Genomic DNA, 16,587 nt, shown 5'->3' on the forward strand with positions numbered 1-16,587 from the left:
GTCTTCACTTGGTGTCTCCCTCCCCTTGTGTTCGGCGTTTAGCTTACCGGCCTGTTTGAAGACCCAGCATTCTTTGTGGGTGTGATTTGCAGGTTTATTGGGGGTGCCATGAATCTGACATAGTTTGTCTAGAATCTTGTTTAGGCTGGACAGTCCATCTCTGCTGCCTTTGAAAGGCTTTTTCCGCTGACCCGGTCGAGAGCCCCTGAATCCGGCGTTTACCACCGTGTTATCTGGGCTGTCTTCTTTATTTTGACGCTTGCTTTTACTGCGTCGTGGTTTTCCATTGCCATCCCTGACTTCGGATGTGCCTGGGTCACTGGTGCTACTACAGGCTAGCCAGCCATCTTCGCCCGCGCAAAAGCGGGTCATGAGGCTTGTCAGGGCTGCCATTGTTCTCGGTTTTTCTTGGCCGAGGTGTCTGGCGAGCCATTCGTCTCGGACGCTGTGTTTGAAAGCTGCTAAGGCTTCGGCGTCTGGGCAGTCGACGATTTGGTTCTTCTTAGTGAGAAATATGTTCCAAAGCTTTCGGGCTGACTCTCCGGGCTGTTGAATTATATGACTTAAATCGTCTGCATCCGGAGGTCGGACATAGGTCCCTTGAAAATTAGCCCGAAAAGCATCCTCAAGCTCCTCCCAACTTCCTATTGAGTTTTCGGGGAGGCTCTTCAGCCAGTGCCGAGCTGGTCCATTCAGCTTGAGGGGCAAGTACTTGATGGCGTGGAGATCGTCTCCGCGAGCCATACGGATATGGAGGATAAGGTCCTCAATCGAGACCCCAGGGTCTGTGGTTCCGTCGTACGCCTCTATGTTCACTGGTTTGAATCCTTCTGGAAATTCGTGGTCCAGCACCTCATTGGTGAAACATAGGGGTGTGCGGCACCCCTGTATTTGGATGTGTCGTGGCGTTCTGACGGTTGTAGTGTTCGGTTTTGGTTGTGCACTGGAGCGCGTTTCCTTGATCCGTAGATGGATCTGGTCGCGCCAGTCTTCTGATGCAAGTCCTCACGTGAATCGTGTGCTGACTTATGTGCGACCTTGTTAGCCGCTCTATCGCGGCCACAAGGTGGTTGATCCGACCGGTCGGCCGTTTTGTTTATCGGCTGTGTGGGCTCTAAGGCCTCATCATCAAATTCAGGCAACAGCTTGCGCTTTGGATAGCTCTTTCTGTGGTAACTACCACCATACTTTTCTTCATTGTTGAGCACTTTGTTCCATCTACTGTTGAGCGTATTCTGCGCGGCCTTAAGCCTTTGCTTCTGCTTCTTCAGACTCCTCGCGGTGGCAATAAGCCTTCTGCGGAGGTTCTCTTGTTCCAAGTGCCTTTCCGGGATGATGTGTGCATCCTCGTACGGACTGTTTTCCTCTCCGGAGGGAGGTTGATGAGCTTTATCCTCGGCGTCGCCGTGTTCGGACAGCAGATCCGTACTATGTTCGCCGTTTGCTGGTTCATCCTGCTCTGCCGCTGGGTCAATGTGGTCGTCGTTTCCTTTGGAGTCGACTGGGGTGTTATTTTCTCTTGCGCTGTTATCGCTGTTTTTGCCGAGGCGGGATTTGGAGCGGCGCCTATGCCGACGCTTTGGTTGCTTCTCGAGGGAGCTATCCTTCGCTGCATCCTTCCGTTCGTCGTCATTGTTTTCTTTGGGTGTATCCACCATGTATATGTCATGTGATGAAGTGGCTGTCCAGTGCCCTGTGAGCGATGGTTCTTGTTCCTCTCCTGCATAGTCGTCCATGCCGTCGATGTCTTCGGAGTCGAAATCAAGCATGTCAGTTAAATCGTCAACAGTGGCTACTAAGTGGGTGGTGGGTGGGTCGCGAATTTCTTCGTCGTCCGCATCCCATTCTAGCCAGACATAGTTCAGCCAAGGGTCTCCTGACAGGGAGAGAGTCCTTAATGAATTTAGCACATCGCCAAAAGGCTAGTGCTGAAAGATATCCGCGGAGGTAAACTCCATGATCGACGCCCAATCAGATTCGATGGGCACGGACACAAGCGGCTCGGAGTCCGTGGCCAGGGACGAATCCAACGGTTCGGCAACACAGGTCTCGTAGGAGGTGAAGTCAGTATTCGGCGCTATCGCCACTGAGTGTGCGGCCTCCGTCGCGGGGTCCATCCACCCGTCCACAGATGGCGCAATTTGTTCCGGATTGAGGGCCGGAGTAGTTGCAGGTGTGATCTCCCGAACACAGTCCGATGGCAGAGCTAAATCATGCTCGTCGTGATTGTGCGGCGCACCTGACATGGGCTCGAATCCGTCGAAGATCAAGTCTCCATGGATGTCGGCAGTATAGTTCAAGTTTCCAAACCTGACCTGATGGCCAGGGGCGTAGCTATCGATCTGCTCCAGATGGCCAAGCGAGTTAGCCCGCAGTACGAAGCCGCCAAACACGAAGATCTGGCCGGGGAGGAAAACCTCACCCTGGATCGCATCGTTGCCGATGATCAAAGGAGCCATCAAGCCTTACGGTGACGGCACAGTGGAACTCTCAATGAAAGCACCAATGTTGGTGTCAAAACCGGCGGATCTCAGGTAGGGGGTCCCGAACTGTGCGTCTAAGGCGGATGGTAACAGGAGGCGGGGGACACAAGAGTTGATCTACCACGAGATCGTAGAGGCTAAACCCTAGAAGCTAGCCTATGGTATGATTGTTGTTGTCCTACGGATTAAACCCTCCGGTTTATATAGACACCGGAGGGGGCTAGGGTTACACAGAGTCGGTTACAAGGGAGGAGATCTACATATCCGTATTGCCAAGCTTGCCTTCCACGCCAAGGAGAGTCCCATCCGGACACGGGACGAAGTCTTCAATCTTGTATCTTCATAGTCCAACAATCCGGCCAAAGGATATAGTCCGGCTGTCCGAGGACCCCCTAATCCAGGACTCCCTCAACCTCTACCTCGACTACACCTCGCCATCGAGCTCGAGGAGCACCGCAGGCCACGGATCGAGCCGCCCCCTTCCACCTCGGTCACCGGCGATCTTCCTCCTCTCCGGCGCGCGCTTCTGCTCCTAAGCCGGCAAGGGCTTTCCGTAGCCGCGCGGTGAGCCACCACCTTCCTTGTCCCTCTCTCCGTCTGCCCTTGCGCGGTCCCTAGCCGTCTCTCCCACCGTGGCCGAACGCGACTCCGCGCGAGCTCGTCGCCGGCGTCCTTCCGGTGACCTTTTGGTCGCGGGCTAGTGCCCAACGTGCTCGCCGCGCTGCTTAGAGAATGCCTAGCCCTTCCGTTCTAGCTGCTTCACGCCGTAGCGCCGTCTCCGTCGAGCACCCGTACGCGCTGCCGCCTCTGCTCGTCGCCGGCGCCGATTCCGGCCAAGTCCGGCTGTGCTACCGCCACCACTCGACGCGCGGCACCGTCAGCGTTCGAACGCAAGCAAAACCGCGCAAAACGGTGCCCCGTAGCGAATTTCCGAGCGTCTCCGGCGAACTCGCCGCTGCGGAGAGCTCGCCGGCGCAACTCCGGCGCCGGCCGCCGACGTGGCCGACCTGGGGGTGGGTCACTGGCAGCTGGGTCCCGCGGGCCCAGTTGACTGGTTGACCGGGTCAATTGTGCTGGCTGTGCATGATTGACCTGACATGTGGGCCCCCCTACTGTTAATTAGTCTAATAATGTTTTACAAATAAAAGTAATTAGTTTAACCTAAAACACTCACTCACACCCGGGCCCACACCCCTAATTGACCCTGCTAGATTAGTTAATCCACTGTTAAGCCAACAGAGGCTGACATGTGGGTCCCAGTGGCCCCACTGGTCAGTTTGACCTAGTCAGCCATCCTGTTGACTGCTGACGTCACAGTGATGTCATGCTGACGTAGTAATTCCTTTCTGTTAATTTAATTAATTCCATAAATTTTTTAAACTTTGAAAATTCATAGAAATTAAACCGTAACTCCGATGAAAATGTTTTCTACATGAAAGTTGCTCAGAACGACGAGGCAAATCCGAATACGCTACCCACATACATGTCAGATGCCTCTAACTATCTGAACATGGAACATTTCCCCTCCGGTCATATGTCTGACACAGGTCCGGAACCGGGAATACATTCCCGGTTGAATTTCCCCTTCACCTATATCGTGTAGCCATACGTTAAGTCACACCCGGCACAGCATATTGCCACGTTATGCTTTGTGATCCTATGTTTGTTTTATATTTACTGTTTCTTCCCCCTCTTCTCGACGGTAGACCCCGAGACCGATGCCGCCCCTATGATCGACTACGTCGACGACGACCCCTCCTTACCAGAGCAACCAGGCAAGCCCCCCCTTTGATCATCCCGATATCGCCCATTCCATTCTCTCATGCTTGCATTAGATTTTGCTACTGTTATTGTTTGCTCCTATTCTGATGCATAGCCTACTTTTGTAACCTGCTCTTTGTTATCTACCTGCTTATCCTAAACTACTTAGTATAGGTTGGTTAGTGATCCATCAGTGACCCCCACCTTGTCCTTGTTGCCCCTGCTTCATCATTGAAGACCTGATCAACGGGATCGAAGACCAGGCCCCGGCGCCGGACATCACTTTCTCCTTAGTTGCTCGACACTACTGGGTTACTATCGAGTGTCGAGGGTGAGACCTCTACAGCACTTCTGATGTTAACCCTGTAGTGTAGCTATTCGGTCGTGGTCATCGAGGGTGATTTCCTCCTTAACCACTTCCGATATGACTCTGTCGTGCAACCCCTCAAGTGTGAACCTCGGGGGTGGTTCCTCTTACGTTCACCTTGATGATTACATCGAGTGGAATTCACCGGGGGTGATTCCTCGGGTTTTCCCCTTGATGTTTGGACACACAGTTACTATGGTTATTATGACTTTACACTGAACCATGTTACTAAAGACGAGTCGGCCCTAAGGGGTACCCGCGCGAGCTTAATTGCGAGTGATGTGGAGACGGGTTGACCTGGAAGGTGCCCGTGAGATAATTACGAGGCGTGGCCCGGCATTCCTGGCCCTTGCCGCAAGTCCTCGAGATGGGGCAACGGGGTCACATCTTTCGTGAGTCTCTGCTTGTTACCGCGTGCTCCTAATCCACTACGATTTGGATATTTGATCCGAGGGGCCTCTGGCCTGATAGCACTAACCATCACGTGGGCATAGTATGGGTGTTCTGCGTCGTATGCATCAGCCGAAGCTTAATAGACGCCAGCGACTGAGCGGCGCGCGCCGGGTTGGACTGCGTAAGCACCTGCCTTGTTGAAGGAGGTAGCTAGGTCTGCTCACCGGCCGCCCTCGCAACGTGCAGGAGTTCCCGGGGCGATGGCCCATGACCCCTGGGGGCATAGGTTTAGTCCGGCGTGCTGGCCTCTCTATTAAGCCTAGGTCGGGTTGCGGCGTATTGTTTGGCCGAGGCCGGGCATGACCCAGGAAAGTGTGTCCGGCCGGAGTTAATCGAGTGTGGTGGGTAAGTTTGCACCCCTGCAGGGAAGAAAACGTCTATCGATAGCCTGTCCTACGGTAACGGACACTTGGAGTTGTATCCCGATCGATACAACTAGAACTGGATACTTGTGATGAGAATTGGTTTGTGATGATAACTGGATAGTATGGCTCTGGGATTGCTTTCTCGCAGGGAGTCGAGAAGGGATCTCTGGCCGAGGTTGATAACACTTCTATTACTTTACTTTATGCTACCCTACTCCCTCCTGTTGCTGCAAGATGGTGGTTTCCAGAAGATGCTAGTCTTCGATAGGACTAGGCCTTCTCTCTATTCTGGCATTTTTGCAGCCCAGTCCACATATACAGCCTTCCTTTGATAATGTTGCATATGTAGTGTAGATCCTTGCTTGCGAGTACTTTGAATGAGTACTCACGGTTGCTTTGCTCACCCTTTTCCCCCTTTCTTCTTCTTTCCGGTTGATGCAACCAGATGTCGGAGCCCAGGAGCCAGATGCCACCGCCGATGCCTGCTACTACGTGGAGACCGCCGACGACCAGGAGTAGTTAGGAGGCTCCCAGGCAGGAGGCCTTGCCTTTTCGATCGTTGTTGCTTTTGTGCTAGCGTTCTTAAGACAAACTTGTCTAACTCATGTCTGTACTCGGATATTGTTGCTTCCGCTGACTCTTGTGTTTTCAAGCTTATGTATTCGAGCCCTCGAGGCCCCTGGCTTGTAATATAAAGCTTGTATTATTTTAATTTATGTCTAGAGTTGTGTTGTGATATCTTTCCGTGAGTCCTTGATCTTGATCATACACATTTGCGTGTATGATTAGTGTACGATTGAATCGGGGGCGTCACAACCTAGCCTAACAATCTAAAGGCAAAGCAGATGCAGATTGTTATGTCGTCGCGAGGAGTACTTCAGAGGACCTTGGTCCTTATGGTAACGCAGAAACTCTAGAGGGAGTATATCCCTTGCACCCCTTGTCCAACGCTTCAGCACGTGTCTGGCTGGGACCTCCTGCAGACCAAGCTGGATCATTACCTGAGAACAAAAAAAATACCAGTGTCAAAATCTCCGCTCTTTTGTTTGTTCTAGACAAAAAAAAAAGTTTTGCATGTACAACAGAACAACACAAGAAAAGGGGAAAACACCTTCAGTGCATGACTGCACACCATGCCGAAATGTTCAAACATTCCGCATTCACACTTGAATTCGTTAGCATGCTCATTAACCTGGACGAGGAATTCATTTTTACACCATTTGTCCCCGGAATCTTTCTTCAAATGCGTGGCTATTTACTCACGGCGAGGCACAACTTCAATCAGAACATATGACCCACCCTCATATAGCATCTCACCAATTTTTTCCAAACATAGCCCTCGTGTAAATTTTTGATGCATGTATCTCAATAGGTAGGTTCTGAGCCAGCACACAGCACCCTGCATGTGGGGACATATCATTACCATGTGGTTTTACCTATCGTTTTCGTTGACATTTACGACATGATTCATGACAAGATAAATTGCTCGCCATCTGACAAGCACATAAAATTTGTATTTTTACCAGTTTGGTTCTCTATTACTGATAACTCTCCTCTAATATATCTATCTATGTGTCGGAGCAATTTTCAGTGCAGCTTTTCCATATAGTTAACTGAGAGTGCATGGTTGTGCTCTGTTTTGTGTTCACATATGTACCACCCCTCATTATCAGATCTAAGCACCCGCATCAACGCGCCACATCCACACCTTGTCGAGCGGCTGTTTGATTGGAATGGTATCCTCCAGATTTTTTCCAGAACAAGATATGAGACCATAATATGAAAAAGTACTTGCAAGAGAAACATTTTCTATTTTTTAATTAATGAATCATCCTCAGTGCACATGCGCACACAAACTCCTGCATGCATTTTTTCCGATGGACGTTTAGCCTGCTTTTGACATACCTGACGCCAAAGCCAGTCTCCCAGGAGTTTAGGTTGTAAAACTCATATGCTGCTTCAACTGTGTCAAAGCTAGTTCCGAGTGCCGGATTAACAACAGTGCCGGCCTTGGTGTCTGCGTAAGTTCGCATTAAAGCCTCAAGGGCAGGAACTCTGCTTGGGTTGGCATCCCTCTCTTCTGACGCGTTGCCAATCCTAACACTTCAGTTTTTTCAAAAACGGTGTTAACTGTATTTTCTACTTGTACAGACCGGGATGAACCGGGTAAATATCAAAAGATTAATGTTGATCATTGATACAAAATCATAAAACTATGATCTACCAGCATGACACCTAGTTGTAAAATTTTGGTTTTCAAGATAGCATCAAATGATATGACAGGTGATTTTTTTGTTTGTTCATCCATAGGTGAACTCTTCAATATGTGTGTTTTGTGCGAGTCCAGGGGCCTAGAATCTCTGCTCTAACAGCAAAAGAAATGATAAATGAGTGTGTGTTTGTTACCGTCGAGTCCAACAGGACCCCTTTGAGTTGTCGACGACGGCACCCTCGGCATCCCCCTCCTCTCCCATAGATGCAGTGGTCGTATTCTGAGCGGCCATATCGTTTGAGTCACCAACGACCCCATTGCCACCGTTGTGGTATGAGGCACCATTCCGTCAACCCCTCGGAACTGCTCCTTGCCGCTCCCGCCATCCATGGGTTCAGAAGAGATCAGATAAGAGGATTGCCCGCGAGCTTCATTGATGGAAGCAACCACAGACTCCACAACGTCGATTCCGCCACCCAGAACATCGCCCGCATCCACCCTAGGAACCAATCTGCGGCACATACAAGATTCTTAACTAGTCAGATCCAACCAACAGAGGGAGAAGAAGAACTCGGGAACCAAGGAGCATAATACCAAGTAAAAAAGATTTTGCTTCTGGAGTTCTGGACTAATCAAGGGCAAGAGAAACAGGGACGGCAGGTTCGTTCTCACCCTGATTCTGCTTCCTCAAAGAAGAACTCGAGGCCATCCATGGCGAATCACCGCTCTACACAGCTACCACGGGAAGGGGATGAGTGGGCTGACGAGGGAAAGAAAAGCGCCACATGCCCACATCCGGTGTTTTTTTAGGATAACTGCATACTTCTTAACCAGCAGAGGTTACAACCATAGCACATACGCAGCATCGCCGGGAGACTACAAGAGACCACAGGTGTCCCAACACAAATGCAAAAAAGACCAAAGAAAGAGAAAGTACAATCCGGTCCCAGGGGCCTTAACGTAGAAAGAGCCAACACCAGCCACCGACATTCGCTGCCGCCGTCGAGCTGAACAGCAAACGGAAGACGCCGAAAACCACCAAGCACCGAACCGAGGGCACACCATCGCTGGAAACGGCTTTCTGAGTCAAAGATGACCCCCACCGCGAACGACGGTGCGTAACTGTTGTGGCACGTCGACCGGGGAACGTCCCCATGCAAATCCTCGGCCCCAGCTCCGGCACCTCTGATCGACGAAGTCGACGGAGAATCACCAGATCTGCCACCACAAACCACCATCCGAGTGCTGGGCCACCAAATCTCTCGCCAGCCGTCGCGGGCACCGCACAGGTGACCAACGCCGGCCCGAGAACTCCTGTGCAGGACTCCACCAGCTTCCCATCTACATCGGAAAACATGTCGACGTAGCAGAGACAAAGTCGGGGAAGCAAAACTTCCGATTTGGTCGACGGCGCCGCCTCCGCGACCAATTCCGAGCTCACCAAGCCCGCCGCCGCGCGCGCCGGCCAGGCCAAACCTAACCTCACCGCCCAAGATGAGCGGCAGGAATCTACGCCGATGGCCTGTTGATCCCGTCCGAGAAGACAAGCTCAAGGTGGATCGAGCCCCGGAAGAACAAAACATTGACGGGACGCCGTCTCCGACAAAGCCCAGTCCCCGCGAAAACGCACCTGAGCTGCGACCGCCACCGACGATGGGGCCCGTGGGCCAGAGCAGCGCCAGGACAAAGACATACTCGCGTGCAGCTCCTCCGTCGCCTGGCGCATGGACGTCATGTGCTATTTTCAAATCAGCAGCAGCACATGACGTGCTTGCGTGTCCGCGCGCACCGGAGGCCCACGTGCAACACTAGCACATTAGCCCACGGCACGCATGTATTTGCATTTACTAGCTATCGTATACCGGCGAGACAATAGGCGCGCACACATCGCGGCGCTATACTGCACGGCGCGAGATTCCGGCCTACAGGCAGCGCGGCCACCAAACGTCCGTTTTCGATATAGTATTACTACAACATTGACTATATAGAGATATAGTGTAAACACGAATGTAACATTAGAACTACACATAGTAAAACCAGATATTACCGACACAAATAACATGAAGATTTGAAGAGTATCAAATCCACTGATGAAGGCTCTACCACTAGCAAAGCATGAGCAACACCGGATATCCATGGGTGTTAGAATAGCATGCAACTAGATTATTGACTCTAGGACAAGTGGGAGAATGTTGGAAATATTTTCTAGAGGCAATAATATTTATATTATTATATTTTCATATTCATAATCAAAGACTTGATACTCTATGTTGTAACTGCTATGATCCTGGAATACGTGATTCAGTGGAAAACTCATATGCATGCGTGGAATGATAAACGGTTAAATAAAAGATTCCTAGTCTTGCCTTTAGGACTAGCTCAAGTGTTGTTGATGATCATGTTTTCCGGATCTTAGAATATCATTTAAAGTGTTAAACGACAGTCCTAAAACAACACTGAGATTATGACGTTATGAAGTGAGTAATATCGTCTATAATCAATCGTAATAACACAGAGTGTAAACGTGTGTTTTTTCTCCTTAGACCATGAGAGCATCACAGTCACTTCTTACTGTACGGTGATCTTTGGGGTTGCTCAAACGTCACCAATAACACGGTGATCACAACGACAACTTACGGGTTCATCGTAAAGTTTGATAAGGGACTGGATAGCTCGACAGTGGGATTTGCTCCTCCGACGATGGAGAGATAACATGGAAGCCTGCCAAGTGGATAGCTTCTTCGCGGGCTTGTCAACAAGCAGGAGAAGGTCAACGTCGGATGTCTTCCTGATGGAAAGAGGAAGACCCAGGTACTTGACGGGTAAGTGGGCGATGGGGCACGCCATGGAGGCGGCGAAGGTGGTCACCAGATCACCACAACACATGATAGGTGTCACAGAGCACTTGTTGTAGTTGGTGTGTATCACACTGACATTGCCAAAGAGGGTAAGCAACTCTTTGATCACTGAAGATTCGTGCTCGTCTGGTGGTAGAAAACGATAATGTCGTCGGCGTATAACGAAACACTATAGGCCACGTGTCGCGTCATTAGTTGTTGCAAGAGTCCCACTTGACTCGCAATTTGGATGAAAGAGTTCAGGACGTCGATGTCCAAAACAAAAAGCATCGGGGAGAGAGGATCTCCCTAGCAAAGGCCCCCTGCGTGGAAGATGGGTGGGCCAGGGATGCCGTTAAAAAGGACATGTGTGGAGGCAAATGCAACGGTGATACAAATCCACTCCTGCCAACGCACACCAAAACCCAAGTGAGTGAGGGTTTTGAGGACGAAAGGCCACAACACCAAGTCTAAGGAACGGGCGGTGTCGAGCTTGAGAAGCATCCGGGGTGTCTTGAGGTTACAAATTTTACTTTAGAACATGACAAATCTTTCATAACACTGCAGCAATTTTACCAGTTTTTACATGGCAATTCAAAAACTTTCGCTGGGAGTGGTTATTTTGAGCGAACGAAAACGTCCATTCATTCCTCCCTACCTGGGGGCGAATTGTTTGCTTGAAGGGGCGCGTATGTTGCGGTCCTAGAGAAAATAATTAGTCCCCAAAAGTCGGTTGTACAAAATCAAAAATAGGAAGCAATAAATAATAGATAAGAGAAAAGGCTTCATCAAATATGCGACCATCAACTCCGCAACAAAGAATAGAAGGAAGGAGGTTTCACCAACTCTCTATAATAATAGAGATTAATAGTAGAGACGAGATGCAACCGTCAAGTCTCGAGCTGTCCGGCATGGACCCTCTGTGTCTGTCCGAGTAGAGCAAAACTAGCGGAAACGTGAACCAGGGGATTTCAAAATCGAGCTTCGCCAAACATTTCGCCGCGGACACCAAACAAGTAAAGAGGGATAAAAGGAGTGGTTTACGTCCTCTTCCTCCTCTACAGTTATATTTTTTTCGAGAGTACGCGAATGCATACCATATTTTTATAGAAGGCAAAATTTAAGTTACAAGAAGACTACAACTTGTTGCAAACAACAAGCGTAGTTCACACACCACACCAGGGCTAGTCCGAAGACAGCCACCACCAACAACACAACTACAAAGCAAAAAGCGCTTGTCCAAAAACAGAGCAACATCGCCGCGTCTCGACCATCGCCGGTCATCTCCGAAGACAACACCAACTCCATGTGAACTTCCCTCGTCGACGCACCATCCACCCTTTGATGCCTAAAAGGAGGTGGCAAGTAAATGGCGGAACTTGATCAGTCCACAAAAAGCAGCGTCTTGGATTCACTGACGATGACGTACATTGCGCCACTGAAGATCGTCTTGGACAGCGGCGAGCGCCGAAAGCACCGCAACATAGAACCTCATGACCGTGTCTTCAAGCGCAATGCTCCCAACAGAGGAACGACGTAGATGACGCCGCCATCACGCCGATTCGGCTCCGAACCTAGGCTTTCACCCGAAGACCGCTACCAATCCCAGGCGCGAGAGATGGAGATGTCGACACACCTTGGCGACGCCTCCAAGGAGAAGAACGACACCCACGGGCGCCATCATCGCCAGCACCGAACACGAGCAGGAATTTCTTCCGGATCGCCGCGCACCTCCATCCCTGCCCTCCGGATTGGGGCCACAGCATCCAAGTTGGCTACTCCGCCGCCGCCGCAGCATTTCGCCATCATAGCCGAGAAGCTGGGGTCCCACCAAGACCCGCACAGCCAGGAGCACACAGCCATACCACCAGCACCTCCACGGCTGAGAACTCGCCGAGCTCCCTCCATGCCCGACCAAGGGATGCCGGACCACACACCAGCCGTCAGGCCAACTCCCGGCAGACGACTGTGTCACGACCCAACAGCCCAGATCGGACCCATCCGACCCGCTCCACCGCCTCCAGCACCCACGACCACGAAGACCAGGAGGGGCACCACGACGGAGGCGCGAGGGCCGCGACGTGCTCGGCCGCCGCAAGCGCAGCCTCTCCTGGCCGAGCACCACCACGCCACCATGGCCGAACCGCGCCGCCGCCGCCTTGACCCGCCAAGTCCCGTGTCGTCGCCTCCAGGAGGGGCCACCGCGCCACGACCAACTCCTCCTGCGAGCCCCAGCCGTGCACCTCCACCCCACTGCGAAGCTCCGCCGTGCGCCGTCACTCGAGCTCCAGATCTCGCAGCCAAAAACTCCACAACACCCACCACCGCGAGGGGCGCGCCCGACCAGCGCGAGCGCCAGATCCCGCCGCCGCCGCCGGCCGCCAACGGGCTTTGCCCGCCGACGAGCGCCGACGGCGGCGAGAGGGGGCGAGAGGGAGAGGGGGCGGCGGCGGCGGCGTTTAGGGTTCCGCCCGAGCCGCCCCTGCGGGGCGACGCGGGGGCGAGAGGTAGGAAGGGGAAAGTGTGCTGGGGAGATGTGTTAATTCCCTCTACAATTACATTGTCACTTGAGAGAGAAACGACAGCGATGGGATGCGTGTCCCCTACAAAATTGCAGTCTAACTATTCCAGCAGAGATCTCGACTCGGACTCCGTTGCCTTCTCACTGAGCGATCTCTCCCTAGCTTTGTCAGCCTGCATGATAATGCAAAAAATGCGACGAACCGTAAGATTGTGTAGCACTCCTGAATAATTCTTTGGACTGTTCGTTTTCGCGTATGATTTTTATAGGTGTAACGGTAGGTTCAGAAGAGCAAACCATCTTCTGCCAGTCGGTGAAAAACGTGATGGCGGAGAGAAGCGTGGTCTGCGAGATGGATCCACAGACGACACCCATCCAAAGCCCCTTTTCCCCCATCTTGAGCACAAAACCGAGGAGCATCGCCATGGGGATTCCGAGCAAGTAGAAGGAGCCGAGGTTGACGTACGCGCCCACGTGCTGCCATCCGCATCCTCGAGCGACGCCTGAGGAAGAACGTACGCACAGGCACAGAGATGTTAGTAACAAGAAGAGTAGCTACGTTTTTGTTGGAAACGATGGAGAACTTGCAAGGTCATGCAGTTGCTCCCAGAACTCAGAAATGAATGTGACCTGAGAGAACCCCTTGCAGGCCATCGGTGACCACGGTGATGCAGACGAGAGGAACCATCACGGCGACGGCAGATGCCACCTCCTCCTCGCTGCTGTAAGCACGGCCCAGGAGGCGCCGTGACAGCAAAAGAGTTCCACTGACGACCACCGCCTCTGTCACCGCGACCGACATCACGACCCGGACCGCCGATCGAGCTCCTTCCGGGTTCCCAGCACCCAATTCGTTAGCTACTCGCGTGCTGTTAGTTAAGAAATGCAGAATCAACTACCAAACCGAAACTATTTCCACATCGGCCGTGTATTAACTGCCTTGAGAGATCGTACCTTCCAGCAGCTCCAAGTCCAGAAGGTATAGTAAAGAGCAATGTGACGCTCGTGAGGCAGTGAAAATAGTAACAGTAAAAATGTAAGTTCAGCCTTCTTATACTAGAAGCAGATTTAAGCCACATCAAACAGTGAACATTTGGTACCATATTGAGAGCACCGAGGTTTGAAGCTCGGGGTTGGGCAGAAGCCCCGACATGAGAATAAGCAGCTCAAACGACCACCACTCAAGACTGAAAACGAATGTAAACATTACATGATTAGCCACATAAATGCGAAGTTAATTCCATTCCAATTAGGTTCTGGTGGTTGGTTACCATATCATGAGCGCAGAGGGCAGAGCTAGGCGCAGGAACACACCCACCCCCCTGAAGGCCTTGATGGTCGGCGGCGTGCGCGTCTCCTTGCAGGAGCTCGACATCACAATGTGCGCCACGAGCATGGCCACGTTCAGCCAGTATGAGACGCTGATGGCCAGGGCGGCGCCGGTGTACCCCATCCCGGTCCTGAACACCATGACCCAGCACAGGGGGACGTGGAGCGCCAGCGTGGCCACGGACGACAGGAGCAGCGGCATGATGAGGCTCTGCGACTGCAGGAACTTGGTGATGGGCTGGATCACCGCGTTGGCGAAGAGCCCCGGGATGAGCCACACGATGTACCTCCCGGCGCCGTGCGCGATCAGGGGGTCCTGCCCGATCAGCACCAGGAGATTGCCCATGAACGCCCACAGGAGCGACAGCGGGACGCACGCCACCAGCAGAGTGACGATGGCTGTGTACATGTGGAGCCCCAGAGTGTGGTACTGCCTTGCGCCGTAGGCCTGGCCGCAGAGCGTTTCCAGTGCGCTTGCCATGCCGGTCTGTATGAATTCAGCATAGTTTATGTTGGTTACTTGCTGAAAAGCGACCCGTGGAGGTAACCATCATACAAGCCTAATTTCTTCTTCCAAGTAAACTGACTTTTGCTAGTGGTGGAAATATAGGCTGATATATAAAATGGTGTGAAATCCATTGCAGAGAAAAAGATAGTTTGAACGGTTCTTCAGAATTGACTACTACGTACTTTGATGGCTGCGGAATACTTCTCCTGAGGTGTCACACTGTCTAGTAGTTGACACAAGAAGATACTAGTACCACTTTACACCAATCAGAAATCTGATGGCATGTCACCCACTAGTATTCATTCTAACCAGTCTCGATAATTCCTACTTAGAAAAACACAAAGTCACTACGGGACGCAGGTACTAGTACTTAAAGTCCTAAGCCAATGGAATAAAGAACATGAGTTAGTCTCTCGTTTTTCCTTGTCTGTATCTCAAGATGGAAAAGGTCCTTGGAACGATCTCGATGAGCTAAGAACACGCACCATGGATGAGCAGAGCCGAGGAATGCACGGCATGCAGCAAGGGGAAATCAAGGCTAGATGTCTAGGACGTACTCCCTCCGTCCCATAATATAAAAGCATTTTTTATACTACACTAGTATCAAAAATGCTCTTATATTATGGGACGGAGGGAGTAGCTACTAAGAGGCGCATGGAAACTGAAGGGGAATAAACGAGCGGAGAGGCCGTAAACGGAATGGAATATGCGGAAGGGGGGAAAGGGGAGGTGGGGATAAGCGGTGTGCGTACGAGCAGGCTGAAGCCTGAGACGGAGGCGAGGGAGGTGGCGATGGCAGCAGAGGAGAGCGGGAGGACGCCGGGGAGGTGGCCGACCATCATGTTGGAGGACACCTGCACGGCGTACTGCGACAGGCTCACGGCCACCATCGGCAGCGCCAGGTACGCCAGCTTCCTGGCCTCGCTCCGCCAGTACCCCGTCGCCTCCTGGTCCTTCCACGGCAGCAGAGGCGCCTCCGCCATCGAGGGATGATCTCCGGTCGCGGGAGGGAGGCCTCTCGAAGCGCTGTGTGCCCGTGCTCGCGGCCTGGCCCGGGTTCTTATTGGACCGCACGCGCTGCGTGGGTATTAGTAATGTGTTTGCAATGGACCGCTGCCTGGGCACGGCGCCGCCGCCGAGTCGTGGCCGCCGTCGTGGCCGTGACGGTTAGAAGAGAGATAGGGATATTGCTGTGGAATATGATGGATGTATTATTGAGTCTTGAGGAAGAGTATATATTGAATACAAAACTTGGAGGGCAAGATGTGGAGGCGATTTTCTTCCTCCGATCTCAGCCGGCCAGGGCGTTGCCCCCCTCTCCCTCCGGCTGCTCCGGCGGCAGGAGGGAGGGGGGACCCCGTTCCTTCGATCTGTAGTTAGGTTTTGGATTTGTAGGTCGTGGTGCGCCGTTGGGGTGGTGGGAGCAGCGTCCGGACGAATAAATCTACTTCAGCTTCACTCCCACACCGGCGGTGCCCTTCATGGCGGCGTCTCGAAGTTGATAGCATCGTGTGTTTGCCGATCCTTCAGATCGGCTGTGTTAGGGTTCATGGATGGTGTCGGCGAGGCGGCGGCGGCAACTCCATCAGGTGTGGCTCTTCTTCTGCTCTGTTCCCGTTGCTGTGGCGATGTCTTCGATGTCATGGTGGAGCAGGGAGGTTTTGTCGTCCAGGAGTACGCGCAGACGGTTGTCTGCGCAAGTGACAGCTGGAAGATGGTGCATCCCGTGCTGGGTTTGTGGTTCGTGGCTG

General features: G+C 52.2%; 2 protein-coding genes and 1 long non-coding RNA gene across 3 annotated transcripts; all 3 read right to left on the reverse strand.

Annotated features, from left to right (window-relative positions):
- Positions 1 to 5,629: 5,629 nt before the first annotated feature.
- LOC120975780 (uncharacterized) lies at positions 5,630 to 8,690 on the reverse strand. Its single transcript, XM_040402488.3, has 3 exons — positions 8,314 to 8,690; positions 7,836 to 8,152; positions 5,630 to 6,430 (listed from the first exon to the last, which is right to left on the reverse strand). Exons 1-3 carry the CDS (start codon positions 8,352 to 8,354, stop codon positions 6,324 to 6,326), a joined length of 465 nt encoding a protein of 154 aa, XP_040258422.1. The 5' UTR covers positions 8,355 to 8,690; the 3' UTR covers positions 5,630 to 6,323.
- Positions 8,691 to 11,495: 2,805 nt separating this feature from the next.
- On the reverse strand, positions 11,496 to 12,969 carry LOC141020989 (uncharacterized). Its single transcript, XR_012180985.1, has 2 exons — positions 11,908 to 12,969; positions 11,496 to 11,826 (listed from the first exon to the last, which is right to left on the reverse strand). It is a non-coding gene; the product is annotated as an uncharacterized lncRNA (long non-coding RNA).
- Positions 12,970 to 13,083: 114 nt separating this feature from the next.
- Positions 13,084 to 15,836, reverse strand: LOC109760423 (protein DETOXIFICATION 14). Its single transcript, XM_045234430.1, has 7 exons — positions 15,589 to 15,836; positions 14,271 to 14,815; positions 14,103 to 14,186; positions 13,954 to 14,013; positions 13,630 to 13,868; positions 13,297 to 13,502; positions 13,084 to 13,172 (listed from the first exon to the last, which is right to left on the reverse strand). Exons 1-7 carry the CDS (start codon positions 15,817 to 15,819, stop codon positions 13,101 to 13,103), a joined length of 1,437 nt encoding a protein of 478 aa, XP_045090365.1. The 5' UTR covers positions 15,820 to 15,836; the 3' UTR covers positions 13,084 to 13,100.
- Positions 15,837 to 16,587: the final 751 nt, after the last annotated feature.

The sequence above is a fragment of the Aegilops tauschii genome, chromosome 3 (assembly GCF_002575655.3).
Source record: "Aegilops tauschii subsp. strangulata cultivar AL8/78 chromosome 3, Aet v6.0, whole genome shotgun sequence".
Taxonomy (NCBI): Eukaryota; Viridiplantae; Streptophyta; class Magnoliopsida; order Poales; family Poaceae; genus Aegilops; species Aegilops tauschii.